The sequence below is a fragment of the Pleurodeles waltl genome, chromosome 11 (genome assembly GCF_031143425.1).
Source record: "Pleurodeles waltl isolate 20211129_DDA chromosome 11, aPleWal1.hap1.20221129, whole genome shotgun sequence".
NCBI classification, from domain to species: domain Eukaryota; kingdom Metazoa; phylum Chordata; class Amphibia; order Caudata; family Salamandridae; genus Pleurodeles; species Pleurodeles waltl.
The window spans coordinates 322,744,425-322,764,165 of record NC_090450.1 but is presented as its reverse complement, the minus strand read 5'-3'; the positions used below and the strand labels follow the sequence as shown (position 1 = coordinate 322,764,165).

At 42.0% G+C, this 19,741-nt stretch overlaps 1 protein-coding gene across 1 annotated transcript in view; it reads right to left on the bottom strand.

Moving 5' to 3' along the window:
* Window positions 1-19,741, bottom strand: part of SLCO2A1 (solute carrier organic anion transporter family member 2A1) — a 403,388-nt gene that overhangs the window by 9,506 nt on the left and 374,141 nt on the right. Inside the window, exons 11-13 of the mRNA XM_069213584.1 lie at window positions 9,672-9,835; window positions 6,317-6,381; window positions 2,680-2,803 (exon numbers count right to left, since the gene is read on the bottom strand). Of these exons, the coding sequence (XP_069069685.1) occupies window positions 2,680-2,803; window positions 6,317-6,381; window positions 9,672-9,835 (353 nt within the window). The remainder of the gene's footprint in view (window positions 1-2,679; window positions 2,804-6,316; window positions 6,382-9,671; window positions 9,836-19,741) is intronic.

The following is a 19,741-nucleotide window of genomic DNA, read 5'->3' as shown; positions in this document are numbered from 1 at the left end:
AGTGTCTCCGGGTCACACAAACAAAGGAACCGGAGCACGCGTGCTCCTCTCGGCGCCCCCGAGGCACGTCACGCTTCTGGGAGCGCCCCCCGGGCACCAGCCACCTCCAGTTCTTCAAACAGCCTCCCGGCGGCCCGGGAGCATCTTCTCACACTTGCGCACCACATCGGGTGCGGGCGAGTGTTTCCTCGGGCCCCTGGAGGGGTCCGAGTTTCCTCCCACATCGAGGCAGGACTCGAGGAAGACGCAGGGAGCGCCCCCCTTCCCCGGTCGCTGCGCTAGGAGCAGGACGCTCCTGTTCTTTTTCCTCCGCCGGAATCGGGAAGGGAGACCTCGACGGAGGTCCCTTCCTGCCTTTACCCCATAATTGTTGTTGGGCCACGCCTGGCCCCCACCCCATGGACAGGGTGTGAGGAGGCCGAGGCAGGCCCCCAGCCAGAACGCAGGCCCCCAGAGGGGCCCGTTCACAAGGAGAGGGTGCCGACCGCCCGTCTTTCCCCCCAAAACACTGCGTGGCCCCCGTTTTGCATTCAGGAGTGCCAGGGCCCCCCCCCTATGCTCATCTTTAGGCACTGGGAGTGCCTCTTCAACTGGAAACAGGTACATTTTAGGGAATCTGGGCTCTAGGAGCCCACTACAGATGTTTGGATGTTTTAGATTTCCTACCTGTTTACTGTTCCTACATATATGTGCTAATGTTCCTTTTTATGGGCATGTCTAGCTGATATGTATTTATATGACTTGGGAGATATTCTCTAATGTTCCTTTTATGGGTATTTTGGAATAGTTCATGAAAAGTGCATATATCTTTTACTGTAATTCCTGACTACTGCTTGTGTTGCAGAATCCTGAGTACTTATGTGTTCTAATGTGACAACTGCATATTCTTGCAGAGTATTAGTAACTTGTGTAACATTCTGACAATTGCTAAGGTAGCAAGGTATTACTTACGTGTAATGTTGGTCTAATTATGTTTTGTGCAATACAGATTATTTTTACATAGCTCAGCGTTGTGTTTACTTTGTGGTGTACATTTTGCGTCACATGTGTTGTGTGTGTTGTGCAAACGCTTTACACATTGCCTCTGGGATAGGCCTGACTGCTCGTGCCAAGGTACCAAGGGGGTGAGCAGGGGTTATCTTGGACGTGTAACTCCCTAGCCCTGACTAGAGTGGGTAGGTTCTGCCTGGCTGGGGTGCATACCCTAGCCAACCAGAAACCCCATTTCTAACAGTATGGAAATGTGCCAGTCAGCTAAAGAGAATTAATCAAACCACTGTTGTTATTCCCGTGACCCCTTTCTTAATTTCACAATGTGTTCATAAGATTTCCGTGCAACTCATATTTCTGTTTTTTTATTTCTAAGTGCAGATAGAATATTTCGGTAGGCTTGTTTATACACTGGATTTTGTTTGATGGCTATGCCACCTTTGCTTTTCACTCGATCGTAAATCACAGAGCAGTGGAGTGAAACAGGTCTGTGGATCGTTAATAAGACATGACAGTCACTGATTACAAGTGAAGCGGTTTCAAGATAAGGTACAAATGTAGATACAAGATAAAACTTCTAGAGTCGATTATCAAGACCCATTTCCCCTACCTACGATTGTTTGCTGAGGAAATTGGTAGTATGGTGTGTCACAAACCTGAGATTGATTTAGATGTTGGGCCCCTTTGCTGTTGATATAAAGGATTCTCGGTTGCTCTCTGGGCTTTCTGGAATGTCTATATATTGTATGTTGTAAATTGTGCACTTGGAGCAATATGTTATCAATGTTACTGGTCCAATATCCCTTGTTATATGTAGGGTGTCCATGTGCATTGGTACCCACTCATTCACACATACTAGACACACCTCGCCTATAACTTGCATCTAAAACATTTGGAGACGTTTAATCATCACTGTAAAGCATCTCTCACTCTCAGTTGAACTCACTTATACTGTACACACCCACTGAGCACTCTAATACTCTTTCACAGTTATGAGGAACCCCTCATCTCCTGTGCCATTTACTCTTTCTCACATATCTCCACCTGTGCCTTGCCAACAGGTATAACCACCTAAAGCTTTAAATGCCTCTCATTTTCAGTTATGCTCATTCATTCATCTTCACCAAGTGCCCTACATCTGCTGTGGAATGTGCTTATTGAGTCTTACATCGAGTTGCTCAGGTTCTGGGACATCCACTAAAATATTTGAGTCAACCCGTCTTCTAGATAGTTACACAATCAAGCACAACCACCAAAGCCCTCATTACGAGTCATCCAGTAATGAGTCTTGTAAATCTCGCCACCAGAGGTACAGTTACTGGATAGAAAGGTATTTCTTGGGTTGAAAAACTGCACCTTATAAGTTGGACACTGAGGATGGTAAGAGGAATAACCAGGGTATTCTGATACCTCATCATATTCCACTGGTTATTCTGCCTTTGTACCCATATTTCCAACCAGAGACTTCGCTTGCTTTGAGTTGCCAGAGTCCCTGGGGAAAAATGTCCAGGCCTGAGGTTGTTCCACACTACTTGCATTCCTGATGGGCCTCATAATTCTCTTTACCGGATCCATTTGAGATTATGGGTTGCTCATAATGAAGACCCAAGTCTACCACATCTACCATGACACTACTTCATCCATAATATGTATCTTGAAGAGCCATTTCCCAGGTACTGAGCCACATACCTGTTTCGTAACAAATCGTTGTCATAGTACCAACAGGCTCCTTTCTTCTCAGTGCAAGTTGGTTTCCACCAGAGGCACGTGGAGTCGATGACAAAGCCAAATAGTGCTGGGGCTGGCAGCCAAGCTGTATGCGTGTAGAGGAGTCCAGGTGAGGCAGATGAAAAGTAAAGAAGAAATATCAGGAAGGGCTGGGGAAGATGTTTCAAAATGTGATGCAAGAAAAATAATCGTAATCATGAAATTGAAAATGAGTATACACCAAAGGTTGAGACTCCTGCTGCATGTTGCCTGTAAACTTGTGGGTTCCACATCCTCCACCAAGCTACAGCTCTCAGACTTTTCATCTATTTATGGATTAAAACCCTTACTTGCATTTGAGCCCACCCATCTAGCACTGTCTCTGAGTCTTCCCATTTGGCCAGTGCTTTGCGTCCCATCTCCAATGCATCCCTTGTGGATATGTTTATGAGGTCTCGTTAGTACTTAATTTTGAGCCGGTGATTTACGGTGCAGGGCACCAGCACTTATTTGTGAGGGACGGTACTTATTTTTCTGCCTCAAGCATTTTCTGTGAACAAAAGACACATATGAGAAAGACGGAGGAAGAGAAAAACAAAAAATCGTCACAAAGGGAGAAAGCAGAAAACCGCAGGAGTGAGCTGATGGGCCAGGGAGTTCTGTAAATGGACTAAAGGGGCCCGAGATGGCTTCAGGATAACGCTCCTTCAGTATTCTGTGCTTGCACATTTAACTGTAGCAGCCACGTGTTTCAGAGGAGAGCTTTGGGCACTGGCACATTTTTATTTACAAATTAACCACTGGGTCTCATGCAGCACTGGCTGCAGAGGCCACACTTTTATTTACCAGATTTGATCAATATATAATTGAAATATCACATGTGTGCAATCCTGGTAGCAAAATATTCACTTTATGTTATGCATTGTGGGACTGGCCTCTGCAATAGTAACTCACATGCACACATTTGGTTCCTTCAAATAGATCATAGAATGCCTTAGCCAGATATACCACAGCAAACGCCTAATATAAGAAAGGCACCGCATAACATCTCGTAACTTATCTTAGCAGCACCAGACAACCTTAATCTAGTGAATATTTTTTATAAATATTTTTGTGACACTATAGCTGCCTGTGTTTCTGTAACAATCTTCTAGAGGCATGCATTGCAACATGTTGCATTATGGCATGGAATAATACTGACCTTCATCACTCAAGCGTCAGGATTGTGAGCCAGGACAGAAGAACAAGTTACCTTTCGTAACACACTTTCTGGTGCATATTCCATCAAACTTATGATGTATTTTCTTAAAGGTTTGACACAGGTTTCGTCTCAAACCATTTGTGATGCCACAGTGGGATCTCAATTTGGTCCTGACATGTCTCATGTGTATTGCTTTCGAGCCAATGCACAGCTGTTCATTGGGTCTTCTGACCCTAGAGGCTGTCTGTTTCATCACAATTACTTCAGCTCAAAAGAGTGAGCTCCAGGCTCTCTCTGTGCAATCGCCCTCCACCACCTTTTTTCTAGACATACTTGTGATGAGTAATAGGGAGGCCTTTTTGCCAGAAGTCTAGATTTGTTTTCATACTGAGCTATCCATCTCCCTCCAAATGTTCTGTGCCCTACTTCACCCCCTCAACAGAAGAGGAGAGACTGCATCGGGTGAACACCAAAAGAGCTTTAAGCTTTTACATCGATCACACCTAGGACCATCAGGTGTACAATCAGCTTTTTATGAGGTTCCCTGAGCAAACAAGCTGAGTCAGTGCAGAAAAAGACTCTGTTAAAGTTGAAAGTCCTTTGCAATATCTGCTATGCATAGGCCAAAAATCACCCTCTGAAAGAACTTAGGTTAATTTCCACTAGGGACAAAACTGCCACTACTATGTTAACAATTGGAGTGCTGTCCTTGATGTCTGTCAGATTGCGACATGGGCACCAGTGTATACGTTCATGATATCCAGATCAAACGGAAAGGTATTTCATCCATTCAGTGGTGCAGGACTTTTTGGTTTAAGTCCACTCTACAGACCCTCCACCTTGGGAGGTACTGTTTTGGTATTGATTCTAAAGGTGAGGAATCTGTGGTTAGAAGTATCCATCAGAAATAAAGTTACTTAACTTCCATAATGCTCTTTCTGGGGATAACCTGTCTAACAGCAGATTTCTCCCTTTTAAGGCTTCAAACCATAGACTAGAGAGAGAGTGTGTGTGTGTATTTTTGTAAGTGTGAGCATGTAAAACTCCCAGGTGCAATCCGACAGACACTTCACCATAGCAGACTGAAAGAACTTGTACCCAACTATTTACAACAGAATATTTTTTTAGCCAGGGTGTAACACCCCAAACACATCCCAAAGCTACACCCTTCCCCTCACCTATCCTTTACTAGTGCACATACGACCCCACCCAGTCCATCACCAGCCTCTGTTGCCTGGGTACCAGAAAAGGTGCTCCTTAGCCACATGCCTGGGTTTGTAGACATTGTCCTGCTGAACAGACATCCAGCATACAGCTGACAACCACGGTCACCCAGCTCATAATGACTGAAGAAGCCTTGTGTGGTCCTGGTGTGTTTCTCCTGTGCCTCTAGATCCAGACTCTGGCTCCCACTAAGGTTTGGACCCCTCAAAGTCCCCAGTCAGAACCCAGATCAATCCTCCCTGCATATGAAGGCATTGCATTGAGCTGGTATCACTAACATTTTTTGGTCATGAGATATCCAAATGTCAAGGGCAGGTACTAACAAAACCTTACTCTAAACAAGGAGAAAAAATAGGTTGTGTTGATCCTTCAACTATCGTAATCACTGAGACACTTATTTTTACCATGCCAGAATCGTGTTTCATTTACCCACGCGTTCACAGTGTGTTCTCTCTAATGTTCCTAATGCTCAGATCAACAGTGTTTTAAGAGATACTATTTAGATAAGAATACTGTGATCAGTGCTGAAGTTGTAAAAAACATAAAAGGCCAAAGCCCCACGATTCTCTTAATAAGTGGTCCTCAGGGCTTCTGATTACTTGCGTTATCATTGCTATCACTGTCTCCACCCCTATCGCTCTTTCCTTTTCCCAAAGTTCCTGTGGCAATCCTAATGCAATTTTCAGGTCTGGAATCGTGGAGCGAGAACAATTATTTTTAAAACAGATGTTATAAGGATAGTCATCCTTAAGTCCTCTCAGATCTGAAAAGTCGGAGAGAAACTTGGACGAAATAAAAAAATTAAAAAAACAATAACATGGAAACGTAAAGGCCCCAACCAACAAGGAATATCTGTATATATGGGCATGAGGTAACGGATTAGGACTTGAGGCTGTAGTAAAGTAGTCATGAGGCAGTTTGTTTTAATATTGTGGAGCACTGGTATTTTGTTTTTTTACAAAAACCTTTTTCTATTAAGCCTTTAGTATAACATACTTAATCAGATAAAATGATTTCAGACTCAGTGTTGTTTTTTAGTCAAATTTTTTGTTGTCATAACTCATTAAAACTCATTAATCTAATGCAGGATGACTACACAGGCCAGACACGAGGATGGCTCATTTAAACAAAATGGCTGTGATATGGAAGGTTATAATTTTCCCACTGAAAAATATAATTTTACACCATACTTACCTAAAACCCTCATTAGTAAGAATTGCACTCCAATGGCAAACGACTTCTCATCTTGACTCACCACCCTGTCAAGTAAAATGTGAGAAACAATAGCTAGATTAGAATAAAATGGTCCTAAAAATGCAGGTATTCTCGAACCGTCTGGGTCAATGCTTGGCCCAGGTCGCCTTGAGCAGTGGAACTAAGCAGTGAGAGGCAGGCCTGGATTAAGGATCATAGGGGCAGATTTAAGAAAAGTGGTGCTGCACCCAGTGCAGCGCCACTTTCCTTGCGCCCCCCTACCGCCACCATGTGTGCGTCATATTTAAAATACGGCACACCCTGGCGCAGGGTAGGGGCGCAATAGCGTTGTTTTTTTTTACACTATTGATGTACTCTGCAGGAGTAGCTCCAAAATATTGCCGCTACTCCTGCAGAGAACATAGGAGCCCATTCTAAATAACAGTATGCCCCCTTTTAACGCCTTCTTTGAGCAGGCGTTAAAAGTGCTGAAATATATGGTGCAAGGAAATCTCTTAGATTTCGTGCGCCATTTTTTGACCCCCCCCCTAATGGGGGAATGCCCCTCTTGCATAGATGATGTCTGGTGCAGGCATAATGTGGCGCAAGGGTTTACAAAGTGGTGCAATGCATGCATTGCGCCACTTTGTGAATATGGCTTGGGGATAATGGCACTTTAGCGCCTCGTTAGCATTAAAAAAAAAAATGACACTATGGTGGAGCTAAGGTGGCACTAGGGGCTCCTAAATATGCCCGTAGTCTTTTACAATTAACCTCATTTAGAATCAGTTATCTGCACGTGTCTTTGTCATATTCAAGCACCTGCGTGTGACCTGAATTGAATGAGGGTTAATACATACAGGGCTGAACGCACTGTGTAACCAAGGACTAGCAGTGTACCTTAACCACCCCTATGTAACCAAGTCTTGGGTATGTTACACAACCAAACACCAGATTTGAAATCTTGCTCAGGTTAGACTCAAGATGCCTAAAAAGTTCAAAAGTGTAGGTCAGTCATAGGAGTCAGACACTAACATCTTCATGTATTTGCGCGAACTCCAAAATGCCCACGATAGTGCTTTAGTACACATAAATAATCCCAAATCGCTAATGCTCGACGCTAGTGCTCGGTTGTATTTTCACAAGAGTCACAGAATTAAGAAAAGCTGTCCTGAAAGTCTTTTGGAAGTCGGATATACCAGGTTGCTGGATTGGAACTGACCTACCCTTCACAACCAAAGCCCAGACACAGAGATCTGTTTTGACAGATATCAAGGAGGCATGTATAGATCTCCGCCATCAGCAGGTATCCTAGCACTGAACATAAACTCCGTTAGGATCAAGGCAAAAGATTCTTCCCATCACATGACTACGTGTTTAAAAATGGATATGTGAGGATAGTGTAATGCTATATTTGGACCAACCGTTTTTTTCTTTACTTTATTTCTCCCAGGGCCTGTTTAAGCACTGGTGGTGCCCAGTGCAACAAATCTATTTGGCGCCCCCCAATGACCTCTTTCTCAACAGATTCCCTCACTACCACCCTCCAACAGTTCCCGTCATCTCTCCAAAGCACCCAATTCACAGGTATTTCATTTGTTTTAAAGGGCTATTCATACCAGTGAAAGGCGTCACAACAAATGACAGAAGGTCCGTCCACAGGATAATAATGAATCCCTTTATTACCTAAACGGGCAGAGAAAATGGCATACCGGGAGACACAGAGCAGGTGAAAGAAGGAAGCATAAGGAGATACATAAAACAATACATATGTAAGAGAGGGAGAAAAGAGGTTGGGAAGATAACAAGATCAAATGAGACAGGAAGAGATAGGGAGAAATAAGTTACAAGTGGAAAAAGAACAGATTTAAACGAGACTGTCAGAGAAATATGTAAATGTGTAACTGTAGGAACGGTGGAGTAAGGAAGAAGGCGCTGGTAAGAAGGAAAGAAAGGGGAAAGGAAGGTGAAAGTGATAGAGAAACAATACCAGGCAATGTTGCTGGAAACGTAGCAAGAAATCTATGGGGGCTAGACAGGGTCTGCCTTATGTTCATCATGTGACTGCCTAAGACCTCCCGGCATCTTCCAAACCCCAGTCTGTGAGAATCCTTCTGGTTTCCCACTTGGGTACTCGGCTTCTGAATGGAAAGGATGCCGCATGGGCATCATTGGTTGACTCTTGAGACCCTTGGTACTTTCTTTGTAAACCCTGGACTTAGTGGTGCAAAGGCAATGCCAAGGACAGAGGGTACACAGTCCTCTAATGAGCACTTGTTCCTTTCTGCAGCTCCCACTGCGACCAGGGACGTGAAACTTAGGGTCATATGTACGAACACATTTTCCCATAGACACAAAATGGGTAAAACCCTTTGCTACATCTGACCCTTAGTTATGTAAAGCACATACATTCAGCAACGCAATGCAAACCTTCTGAATAAGTTAAAACATGAAATAAATAAGGGAAAACGTATTTATAAAAATATTGCTTATTTCCATTATTGTGAAACCTCGGAAAAGTATGTGTTTGAATAAAAACGTCACATCTGTACTTTGCATGTGCCTGCCTTACAGGTAACCATTATCAAAATGTGTTAACAGTAATAATAATAGGAATACGTTAAGTTAGTAACAGTGTTCACAGTCAATATAAGAGCTGCGCGATATAGTACAAGTGGACAAAACCTCTATTTTTATAAAAATATATATTTTCTGTGCATATCCCTGAAATTTACCAGTGCATTTTATTATTTGGATTTACACTAGTGCACCCATGAAAGCATCAGAGTTTGGTGTATAAAGAATTTAGGTTCTTGGTTTCCTCAGTGTTTGCAGCACTGTATTCTCCTCTTCAAACAGACAGATAATTTGTCAAACAGTAAAAACACAAAAGTGCAAAGTTCCTATCATGTCAGCATCCTATTTAAAATCTAGCTGAATATACAATAGACACTTATCTGTGTTAGTAACTGTTGTGTTCTCACATATTTGTACGCTTAAGGGGCTGCCAAATTGTGCAACATCAATTATTTTGATGCCATCGGGATCAAGGTCATGTGACACCACTTTCTGTTAGGATTCAGTGTCAACATTCATATAATGTCACAACCTGTGGTCTCATTGGGTACAAGAATGGGTATGTGATGTTACTAGCTCTAGCCCAGGCATTTTGGTGATTGACGTCCATGGGATGCAGTAGAGAAAGGAGGATGAGGTGAAGAAATGATTGAATGTTGTGGAAGAAGATTATGGGTTCAAAGAAGGTAGAGAATTTAAGGGAGAGAAGAGTGAGGGAAAAGCTGGGTGGTAGACGGAGATAAGGGCTATTGTTTTCTGCACAGTGCACCTGTCTCACCGTAGGACCATCATGTACAACGGGTTATGAGAAAGGCAGGCAATCATTCCAGCAAAGGAAATGAGGAACATCACAGGCAGGAGGTAGTGGGAGCAGCTGACAAGGCAAGATCCTGTCCTAGCGGTGTTCTGATCCGATCCGATACAGAAGCAATTTGTATAGATCTGTGAGCAAAAGACAGTGAAAGCAGCAGAATTAGCAATATGAAACACAACAAATGACATACAGGAAAATATCGAACTGAACGTGGGCAAAGGATTTTCTGCAACAGGAATAGTGCATTGTGAGTAACCGGCCTGACTGGCAACGGCCCACCGTCCAGTCCTCAAAGATAAACAGCTTATATGAGAATTATGGTTGCTTAATTTTGGCAACTGTGACATCGCAAACCTCAGAAAAGGGTATGTGGGTAATGTAAAAAACAAACCAACAATTCATCACCACTTTGGAAATAAAAAATGATAAAGTCTAACAATTGTTAAATATAATAGAAAAACATAAGAAGAACATAGGTTCTAACAGTGGCCGATTTGCTTGCATTATTTTTATTCCAACTATCTTAAAGGGGTCAGGTTTAAGCTCATTCAAGTTCAAGCACCTCGCAGAACGTGGCCCGTTTAGTATAACCTCTTCAGTGTTTTACCTGTTATTAGAACATTGGAACGTTGGCAGCTCCATTGAAAACAATGGAGTGCTGCGGCTTTTACTGGCCGGTAAAAGCCCGCAGCGCCAACATTCCAATGTTCGCTTTGTTCACAGCAAGAGCTGAGACCAAAGCCTCACAGAGCCCGAGGGGATTTTAATACCCTCAGGCTTCGTGAGGAATTTGTTTTATCTAATAGAACATTCTGCCGTGAGTGGCAGAATGTTCTAATAGCCTTAGAACCCGCTGTAGCGGGCTCTACCGGCTATTAAAGGCCCTCTCCCTTGTTAAATGCCCTCGCCTTCGGCTCGGGCATTTAACGTGGGAGCGGGCCTTTAATAGCCGGTAGAGCCCGCTACGGCGGGTTCTAAGGCTATATTAGAACATCGGAATGGTGAGAGCTCCATTGAAGACAATGGGGTAACTCCGGGCTTATAAAGGCTGGTATAAGCCCGGAGCTCCATCATTCCAATGTTTGTTTTCATGTTTCTCCCTTTTTAATTTTGGAACATTCTACTCCTAGTGGGTGGAATTTCTAATAGCCTTATAGCCCTTATGCCTCAGACTATACCAGTTGCTAAAGGCCCTCTCTATCATTATAGGCCCGAGCCGCTCCGGTTCAGAACCTTCAGCAACCGGTATAACCCTGGGCAGCAGCCAATAAGACTATATGCACTTCATTGTGGGGAAATCCTTTTTTGCTGAGGTTTTCAGTGATGTCTCTCCCTCATCTAGGTACAGCAAAGATTAACATTTATTTGTACGGTTGGCATAATCTGCACAATTTCAGATTTCCAGCAACTATATGCACTCCTCAAGCACAGTTTTTATAAATAACCGCAAATAAGGGATCACTTTAATAAAATCAGAATATATAACATCCCTCTGAAGAGAGAAGAAAAGAATAGCACTTTTGGATATACTACATACTCAGTCAGTTTCAGCTTTATTCGATTTTCATAAAAACTGTAAAAGCGCACAATACAAATAAAAAGTGCACATCCAAATACATAATTACAATAAAATCAGTGAAATAATTAAAAGCACTCAAAGACATATAATTACTGAACAGCCACTGTTTTCCTTATATGTATTACAGAGCATAGAAAACTGCACATCCTTCAACAGATCGCAGCAGAAGACAGTTCTTGTAAAAACAGTAGGGCATGGAGACATTAATTAAAATTTAGGGGCATATTTATACTCTGTTTGCACCGAATTAGTGTCATTTTTTTTTACTCTAATTCAGTGCAAAACTAACTCCATATTTATACTTTGGTGCTAGACCCCTCTAGCACCAAATTTATGGAGGTAAAGTCATTTTTTGAAAGTGGAGACCTACTTTGCCTTAATGAGATGCAAGGTAGGCGTTCCCGTGCAAAAAATGACTCTATGGCCTTAACGCCATATTTAGGGGCATATTTATACTCTGCGGCATATTTATACTCTGTTTGCACCGAATTAGTGTCATTTTTTTTTACTCTAATTCGGTGCAAAACTAACTCCATATTTATACTTTGGTGCTAGACCCATCTAGCACCAAGTCCCTGATTTGAACTTTTTTTGCACCGCATTAACGTCATTTTATGACACAAAAGTGGTGCAAACTTACAAAATATTGGCCCTTATTGATACTTTTTGCTGCAAAACTCCACTAACACAGTTTTGCACCAAAAAGTTTAGCACCGGCTTGCACCATTTCTGTGCACCAGCCGGGCACCATATTTATGGAATGGTGCAAGCCGGTGCAAAGGGTAGGCTAGAGTTTCAAAAAATGACTTTAGTCGGGTGGGGCTGGCAGTATGGAAGAAGAGGGTTTAGCACCAAAAAATGGCTCTAACCAGATTAGCGTCATTTTATGGTGCTAAACCTACCATGCCACATGACTCCTGCATTAGAAAAGGCAGGAGTCATGCCCACCACCCCAGTGGCCAGCACAGAGGACAGGGTTCCCCTGGGCATGGCCATTGCACCCGGTGCCATGTATGGGGGCCCATTTCAGGGCCCCCTATGGCACTTTAAAAAATAAAATGCACTTACCTGTACTTACCTGGGATGGGGTCCCCCATCCTCGCAGTCCCTCTAGTGTGGGTGGGGGTGCCCCTTGGGCCTAGGGAGGGCACCTCTGGGCTTATTCCATGGTGTTCCACCATGGAAATAGGGCCACAGGTCCCCTAACACCTGCCCTGACCCAGGTCTTAAAAAATGGGGCAAAGCAAGCTTTGCCCCATTTTTTGACCCCTCCTCCCTCCCTTGCACCACTTTTACATGGGAGTATAAATATGGTGTTAAGGCCATAGAGTCATTTTTTTGCACGGGAACGCCTACCTTGCATCTCATTAAGGCAAGGTAGGTTTCCACTTCCAAAAAATGACTTTAACTCCATAAATTTGGTGCTAGACAGGTCTAGCACCAAAGTATAAATATGGAGTTAGTTTTGCACTGAATTAGAGTAAAAAAAAATGACGCTAATTCAGTGCAAACAGAGTATAAATATGCCCCTTAGCGTCAAAAAATGATGTTAATCTGGTCAGAATCATTTATTTTGACTCAAAACTGCCTAACGTCATTTTTTTTAAGCTAGCCTACCCTTTGCACCGGCTTGCACCATTCCATAAATATGGTGCCCAGCTGGTGCTAAAAAATGGTGCAAGCCGGTGCAAAACTTTTTGGGGCAAAACTGCCTTAGTGCAGTTTTGCACCAAAAAGTATAAATAAGGCCCTTAGTTCACAAAGGATAGGCTATCTAAAATGTGTCCGAAGGGCGTCATTAAATTTACAGAAGAAAATGATGTGCAAAGTGTGTTGACTAGATATATTATCACAGGGGCAATTAATCAAAACATCTGGCCAGTCATTAATTGCCAGAATGCTAACTAGACAATGGAAGATGTCTAATCTAAAACGGGTTAGGACAGACCTGTGCTGGCAGTTCTGCACAAGGATAAGATAAGGTTGCACACCATTAGTTACAAGAAGCAACTGGTTTTTGATAACACTGGGTTTCATCATTTTCTTTAAATAAGAGTAAAAAAAAATTCTTTAGGTAATTTCTACTGACATTGTGTAATACTTCGAAGCGGCAAAATCTCTACATGGCCAATGTCTGATAAAAACTGCTTAACAAATTTAAACCAGGGTATAAAATGCTAATCGGTCAGCTTACACCAGTCGTTAATAAGCGATTGATTTGAAACAATGGACTCGGAAATCCATACCTTGTGTCACAGTAGAACTGGCTGAATTTTGATCAGATAAAAACGTAGCCCCCAGTTCAGAATGCCGTATAAATGTGGAACAGCTTTCAGGAGCAGACAAGAAGTTTCTTGAAAAAAGGCTCTCTCAGCCGTCTGAAGATGAGTAATATTAGAATAGCCCCAAATGCCGGCCCCTATAGAGCAACAAAAACGCATTCTGCTTTACATATTGTAAGTGCCTTTCTCACGGTGGTTTGTTGCCTAGTTTGATAGCAAAGTTTAAAATAGCGGTCTCAGATTTGTTACCGATGTGTTGAAATGCAGTTTCCTGTTATTCACAGCTCAGGACCATGTACTGTGTTCATCGAATAAAATACTCAAACAGGTGACTGTGGGGGTAAAACCTACCTTTGTGTCACCGACCATAAAATTCTGTCTCTTCCTAGTTTTTCTCCCATATTTCATGGCAAAGGTCTTACTTTTGTTAACAATCAAACCAAGCTGAAACATGTCAACAAAACAGGTGAGTAACCTCTGTAAGCCCAGGGGTATCCCTGACATAAGGACAGCACCAACAGTGTAAAGTAGAGAAGGGATGGTTCTATGGCCGTTTTGAGGGAGATCTTTACAATTTTTGCTTAATATAGAGTCTAAGCTGTTAAAGTACTAGCTAAACAAACAACCATTTGCAAGGCAATAGGTCTCGCATTTGCTTGAGTTAGAGCTATTGGTGTTGTAAATTCATAACTGGACTTTTCTTGCCGCATAAATTGGTCTATCCTGCCTCATAATTTTGTCTTTTCCTGACACGTAATTCTAGGGGCCCTGCATATAATTAAAGCACTTTCATTTATCTTATTCCTCTATCTGAAGCCAAAAATTCAAATGTTGCCATTTAGCATCCTAATTTAAATCTGCCATGCTAATTGCAAAAGAATACCGCTTTCACCAACCCACCATCAGAGTTGCTGGCTGTTCCCCCAAAAAAAGACACCAGACAGCCACGGAGGAGTAACAAGAGAAATAAACTACAAGGGTCACCCAAACACATCAAGAACAGTTGACACAAGCGAGCCAATTCAAAGCGTCACGGCCGCTGTGAGCGTGAAGGAGAGACACAAAAGAAAAAGAAGTTTGCTCGCAGTCAAATGTTTCGGCAAATGTGCAATTATCTATTTGATAGGGTCGATGTCCAAGGCCGTAACATAATCATTCCAAGGAGGATTTTTAAAAGGCAAGTCCATGAATGAGTGATAGTGATGGGTGTGCGGTGGGAGTGGTTAAAAGCCCACCAATAGATTACAAGACGTCAGAGCACTTTTGAGCTCGACATAAAAATGACAATGAAATAATACCATCACAAAATGTGCTGCATTATGCCGCATAATTTGAATTTTCCTGCCACTTAATTTCGTCAGACCTGCTGCATAATCTATCCCTCTCCTGTTACATAATTCCAGTGGCGCTGATACAAACACACACACAGATGCTCAACTGTAATATTCTATTTATTAACATTGTTGAGAGTGAGAGGGGCCATGACTCATGAAAGGAAGAGCCTTGAGTGAGTCATGAAGCCCCCCCACTTCCTCAAGAATGCTATTAAAGAGCCCTCTGCGTAGCTGCAAGTTTGGTTTATGCCATGCTGTTTTGTTAGTGTGCAGCAGTTATAAACAATGACATGCAACCTTATCCACAAGAGGGTAAATTCATGCAGAGACTTAAAATCACAATAAATAATGAAGCTTTGTTTGTAAGTCCCCAGCTGTTTTCTGTTGTAGTTGATTATAGATCGTAATCTGTGAGACAATCACCATTGTTTTCTTAAATGAGTCATACCGTACTCTGACAAGAATGAGAAATGAACGAATGAACGAATGAACTAATGAATGAATGAATGAGATTGAGAGGCCAACAGTGTCCCGGGGCTGTAGAAGACAAATGGAAACCAGTACTAAAACCTAAAATGAACAAGTGGAAAAGAAACAATTTTTTTCTGAATTTTTTAGAAAGCACTTGATCGTGTGTGGTGCGTAAACTCAACTGGAGAAGGTTCAATGCTTTGGCTGCCAGAATTGAGAAGTGGCGTCCTCCTTTCCTGGAGTGTCTACACCTTAGAATGCAAACCAGTAGTTATCAGAACAGCTTAATTTACTGACTGTCAGGTAATGAAGGAAATGTTCTAGAGTAGGATCTCCCATGTGACTTTTGCACTTTATTGATAACTGAGTGAGGTGTGTGTATTAGTACACTTGTTCCAAATAACATGTTTTATTTGGACACATTTATTTTCACTGGCATGGAATGTATACATATAAATAGATCTAACATCCATAATTATTTTCAGTGCAACCTCTTACCTAACCATGCAATTATTTTGGCTTTGTTTGCTTTTTTGTTACGTTAAAATGTATATTGCCATTTTCATGAAAGGTTATTGAAGCGATAACAAGCTGTGTAATGTGGTCTACAAATGTGGCCTTTTACAGTGCATTGACTTGAATGTTCATCATTCTGAAGCCCTATGATTTAGCCAATATAACTAATGTAAATAAGTATACATTTAGCAAAATGTTTTATAATACGCTATAACCCCCAAACTCTAGTTCTCAGTAGCAACAGGTTAGATAAACATATGAAGACCAGGTATCGCTGCCAAAGATCTAGCAACGTCACATCCTGGTACATCACTGATGTCTAAGGGTAAGTGATGAAACTTCTGATTTAACTATTGTTTTAATAAAATAATTGAATTGCCTTAGTTACTTGAGGAGGAACACAGAGGAGGGGCTGAAATGGGAAGGCACCACAATAAAACAGAGTTAATGTGGGTTACTCAGAGTGACAATTCTGTGTGGACCTGTTTATCTTAAAAAAGGTATTTTTATCATGATGGTGTATTCTATTCTAAAATAAATGCCTAATATTTCCAGGAACGCTATAATTGCTGACTGCAGCTGCTTCTGAAGAAACAAAAACCTCGCACGTGGTTCACAGATAAACGGTTCCGTCTACAGTAGCAAACTGATTGATGTCCTGTGGGAAAAAAAGTTAGTTAATTTTATATGTTTTCTCCTAAGAATTTTCAGTGTAACCTCGAAGGTTTGAAAGAAGAACTATAGTAAAATCTAAAGCATGTGTTAATTGAATGGGAATATGGACCCGAACTATAAATAAGTCTTTCAGAATTAGAAACAAGGCTGTAAAATGTTTGACTATGGCCTCGAGACTTGCATGTGATTTATGAGGAAGTATTTATGTCATGAAAAAAATACCAACTTTACCCCGAAATAGCTCTTCGAACAGACAGCTTTATAGGTATGCATCGTGCCTGCAGGGCATCGAAGGGAACAACCCTTGAAATCATATTGTTGCCTACTTTAAACAAGTAAATCGTCGCTTAATCGGGCAGAGTTCGCGCTACTTAAAATTACAGAACAAAAATAACCTCAATCGCAGAGAGAGGGGCGGAGGGAGACTAATTAAATTAATCTATACTTGGGTGATGCTCCACACAGTAACCAGGAAGTGACGGCATGCCACGGACTGCCGAAAGACAGCAGCAAACAGGATTAGTAATGGTGCTAGCAAATTGTAAGTGATGGGCGGGCTAAAAGCCCCTTTTTGTAGAGTTTTTTTTTCTAAGATACAATAGATTGTCGCAATAGTGACAGCGCATGCGCGCTGCCTGCAGGCTCGACCTAAAAAGGCACTAAAACGTAGCCCTGTCTGACCCCTCTTTCAAGATTAAAAGCACCAGTTTAGTCACCCCTATGGCCAAAGCGCACCTTAAGCTTTCCCTTGGAGTAAATTTCTCTAGTAAGGGCAATTATCTGTAAGTCCACCCCAAACTCAGATAAAATTGCCCACAGCTGGCAGTGAATGACACAGCCAAAAACACTCGACAAGTCGACAAAAATGAGATATAGCTGACCCATATTAGTATGTTTTTATCAATATTCAAATTGAGATTAAGCAACAGTTATTTCCAGCCCTCTACGAAAACCATACTGCATGTCTGAAAGAATATTGGTGGCTTTCTCCCATTCTCCAAGTTGGTTCAATACAATTTTCTCTATAACTTTTAGCAGTGAGTCAAGTAAGGATATAGGGCGGTAACAAACAGGGTTAGAGCGATCCCCTTTTTTGAAGATGGGAATGATAACAGACTAGGAATTCAGTATGCCAGAACAACAGCGGGCCCCTAAGACCCTGGACAAAACTGAACCCCACAAGGATAAGTTGGCCTCAACCAGGTTAATAGGAATACCATCTGGGCCTGGGGCTTTACTCACCTTACTGCCCATTAATGCAGAGGTGATTTCATCAAGGGTAAACGATAAATTGCTAAAGCCAACATGTATCACTAAGTTTTAGCCCTAGATATGTGTGCTAGGAATAGAGTAAATCTCAGAGAAATGGGAGATGCCGTCAGACTCATTAATGGCCAACTCTAATTTGGCGGCGCTGCCATCTTTTACTAAGGGGCCATTGATTACATGCCAGAAAGTTACCTTATCCTTAGCCAGACTGCCTTGAACCAAGGATTCCCATGCCAAACATTTTAACTCCTTCTTACTCATCATCATCTCTAACCTATTCTCATGCCTGCGCCTACTCACGTAGGGAAGTGCAGTGCCTTATGGAGGGCTTTCAGTAGGAGCTTTTGGGCTAGCATTTGTTTACTATTAAACCATAGAGGAGTTATGCAGGAGCAGGATTTTAGGATTTTAGTTAAATATTGTTTAATTCCGCCAGAAATGTTGAGAAAAGTCATCTTAACCTCCTCATCATTGGTAGAGTCATCTAAACAGATGTCAAAGGCACCCACGTAAGTAGTGATAACTTTTTCAAGGACCGTATCTGGATTAACCCCTGACCAGCATAACAAAGTGCCATTTTGGGTGTTAACAAAGAGTTATAAAGAGAGCATAGCACATGATTATTTTTTCAATGCTATGCCTGGTTAACATTTAGGCTTTGAGGAAAGTGGTCACTTATATCAATAGAATGTGTAGTAACATCACATAATAGTTTTTCAAGGTTATGTGAGTCAAGAATGCAGTCAATAACAGTTGTCACAGCTGCTGAATTTTGGGTTAAAGGGACTAGAGGGGTACACAATTTGTTGGAAAAAGGGAGGTCAAACTTGATCAATAGGTCAGTGAGTTTTGTTCAATGTACGCTCTGACTAAAGTGAATTTAGTTGTTATCGTTAATGTCCACCATGCCACAAACCCTTTTTTAGGGGGAAAGTGGCACAAGCTGTGTTAAAATCACCTCCTCAGTAAAAATCATTCCTTCCCTTCAATACAACTCAAATTATCCAAATCATGTTCAAGTTGAACTAGCAGAGTGTTGAAATCAGATGACAGTGCATTACGGTATAAGTTAACAATTGTTAAGCTAAGGTTTTTCAGGATTTTCCAAACAATAGTCAAATAGTAGGTGAGTTAGACTCTGTTTTAAATGCAGGATGAGGCAATGTGTTTGAAACAAAGATAGCCAACCCACCCTTGCCTCTACAAACATTAGCTAGAACAGCAGGTTGATGGAATGTCTTGACTCAGTTGATTTGGATAGGTTCTATGGCCCAGGTCTCCTGAACCAAAGAAAATAAATTCCTGTATAAACTCAGTCCAGGGGGTGAGGAACAGCTTGGAACATAGGCCTGCCATGTTCCAGAATAAAAACTTGCAGAGAGGGAAGGGTACCTGGTTTTCAGGCAAAGGGCCTGGTTGGGCATGACAAGCCACACTTGGAAAGAAAGAGGCTAAAAAAGAAGAATCAGGCACAGCTAGGGAATCCATCAATGTGAAGAAGGGTGGCTCAGGAATCATGGGCATAAAATCAACTAGGGACAGAATCTTCATCCTACTGGTTGACTGTCAATGTTGTTCAGCTCCGCCAAGGGGGAGAAACGATTATAAATGACAAGCGGTGGGTGAAGGGCAGAGGACGAGACAGGGCCAGCATTGATGACTGAACCTGGTGCCTCCATTAGGTCCAAAGGATGGTAGAAGTAACCCAAAAAAGAAAATCGCTTGATGGATGGGATTAGATGGTAACCTGGAACTGGTTCTGTGCAAGACTAACTCAAACAAGTATGGTGATTTTAAGGACATAATTACACAGTCACCTGGAAATGATTTAGTTCCCTTCCCTTCCCAATCCAACCAACCCTACTTACCATTTTTAGTCCTCAGTCGGCTTTGGTTAAGCCAGTTTTA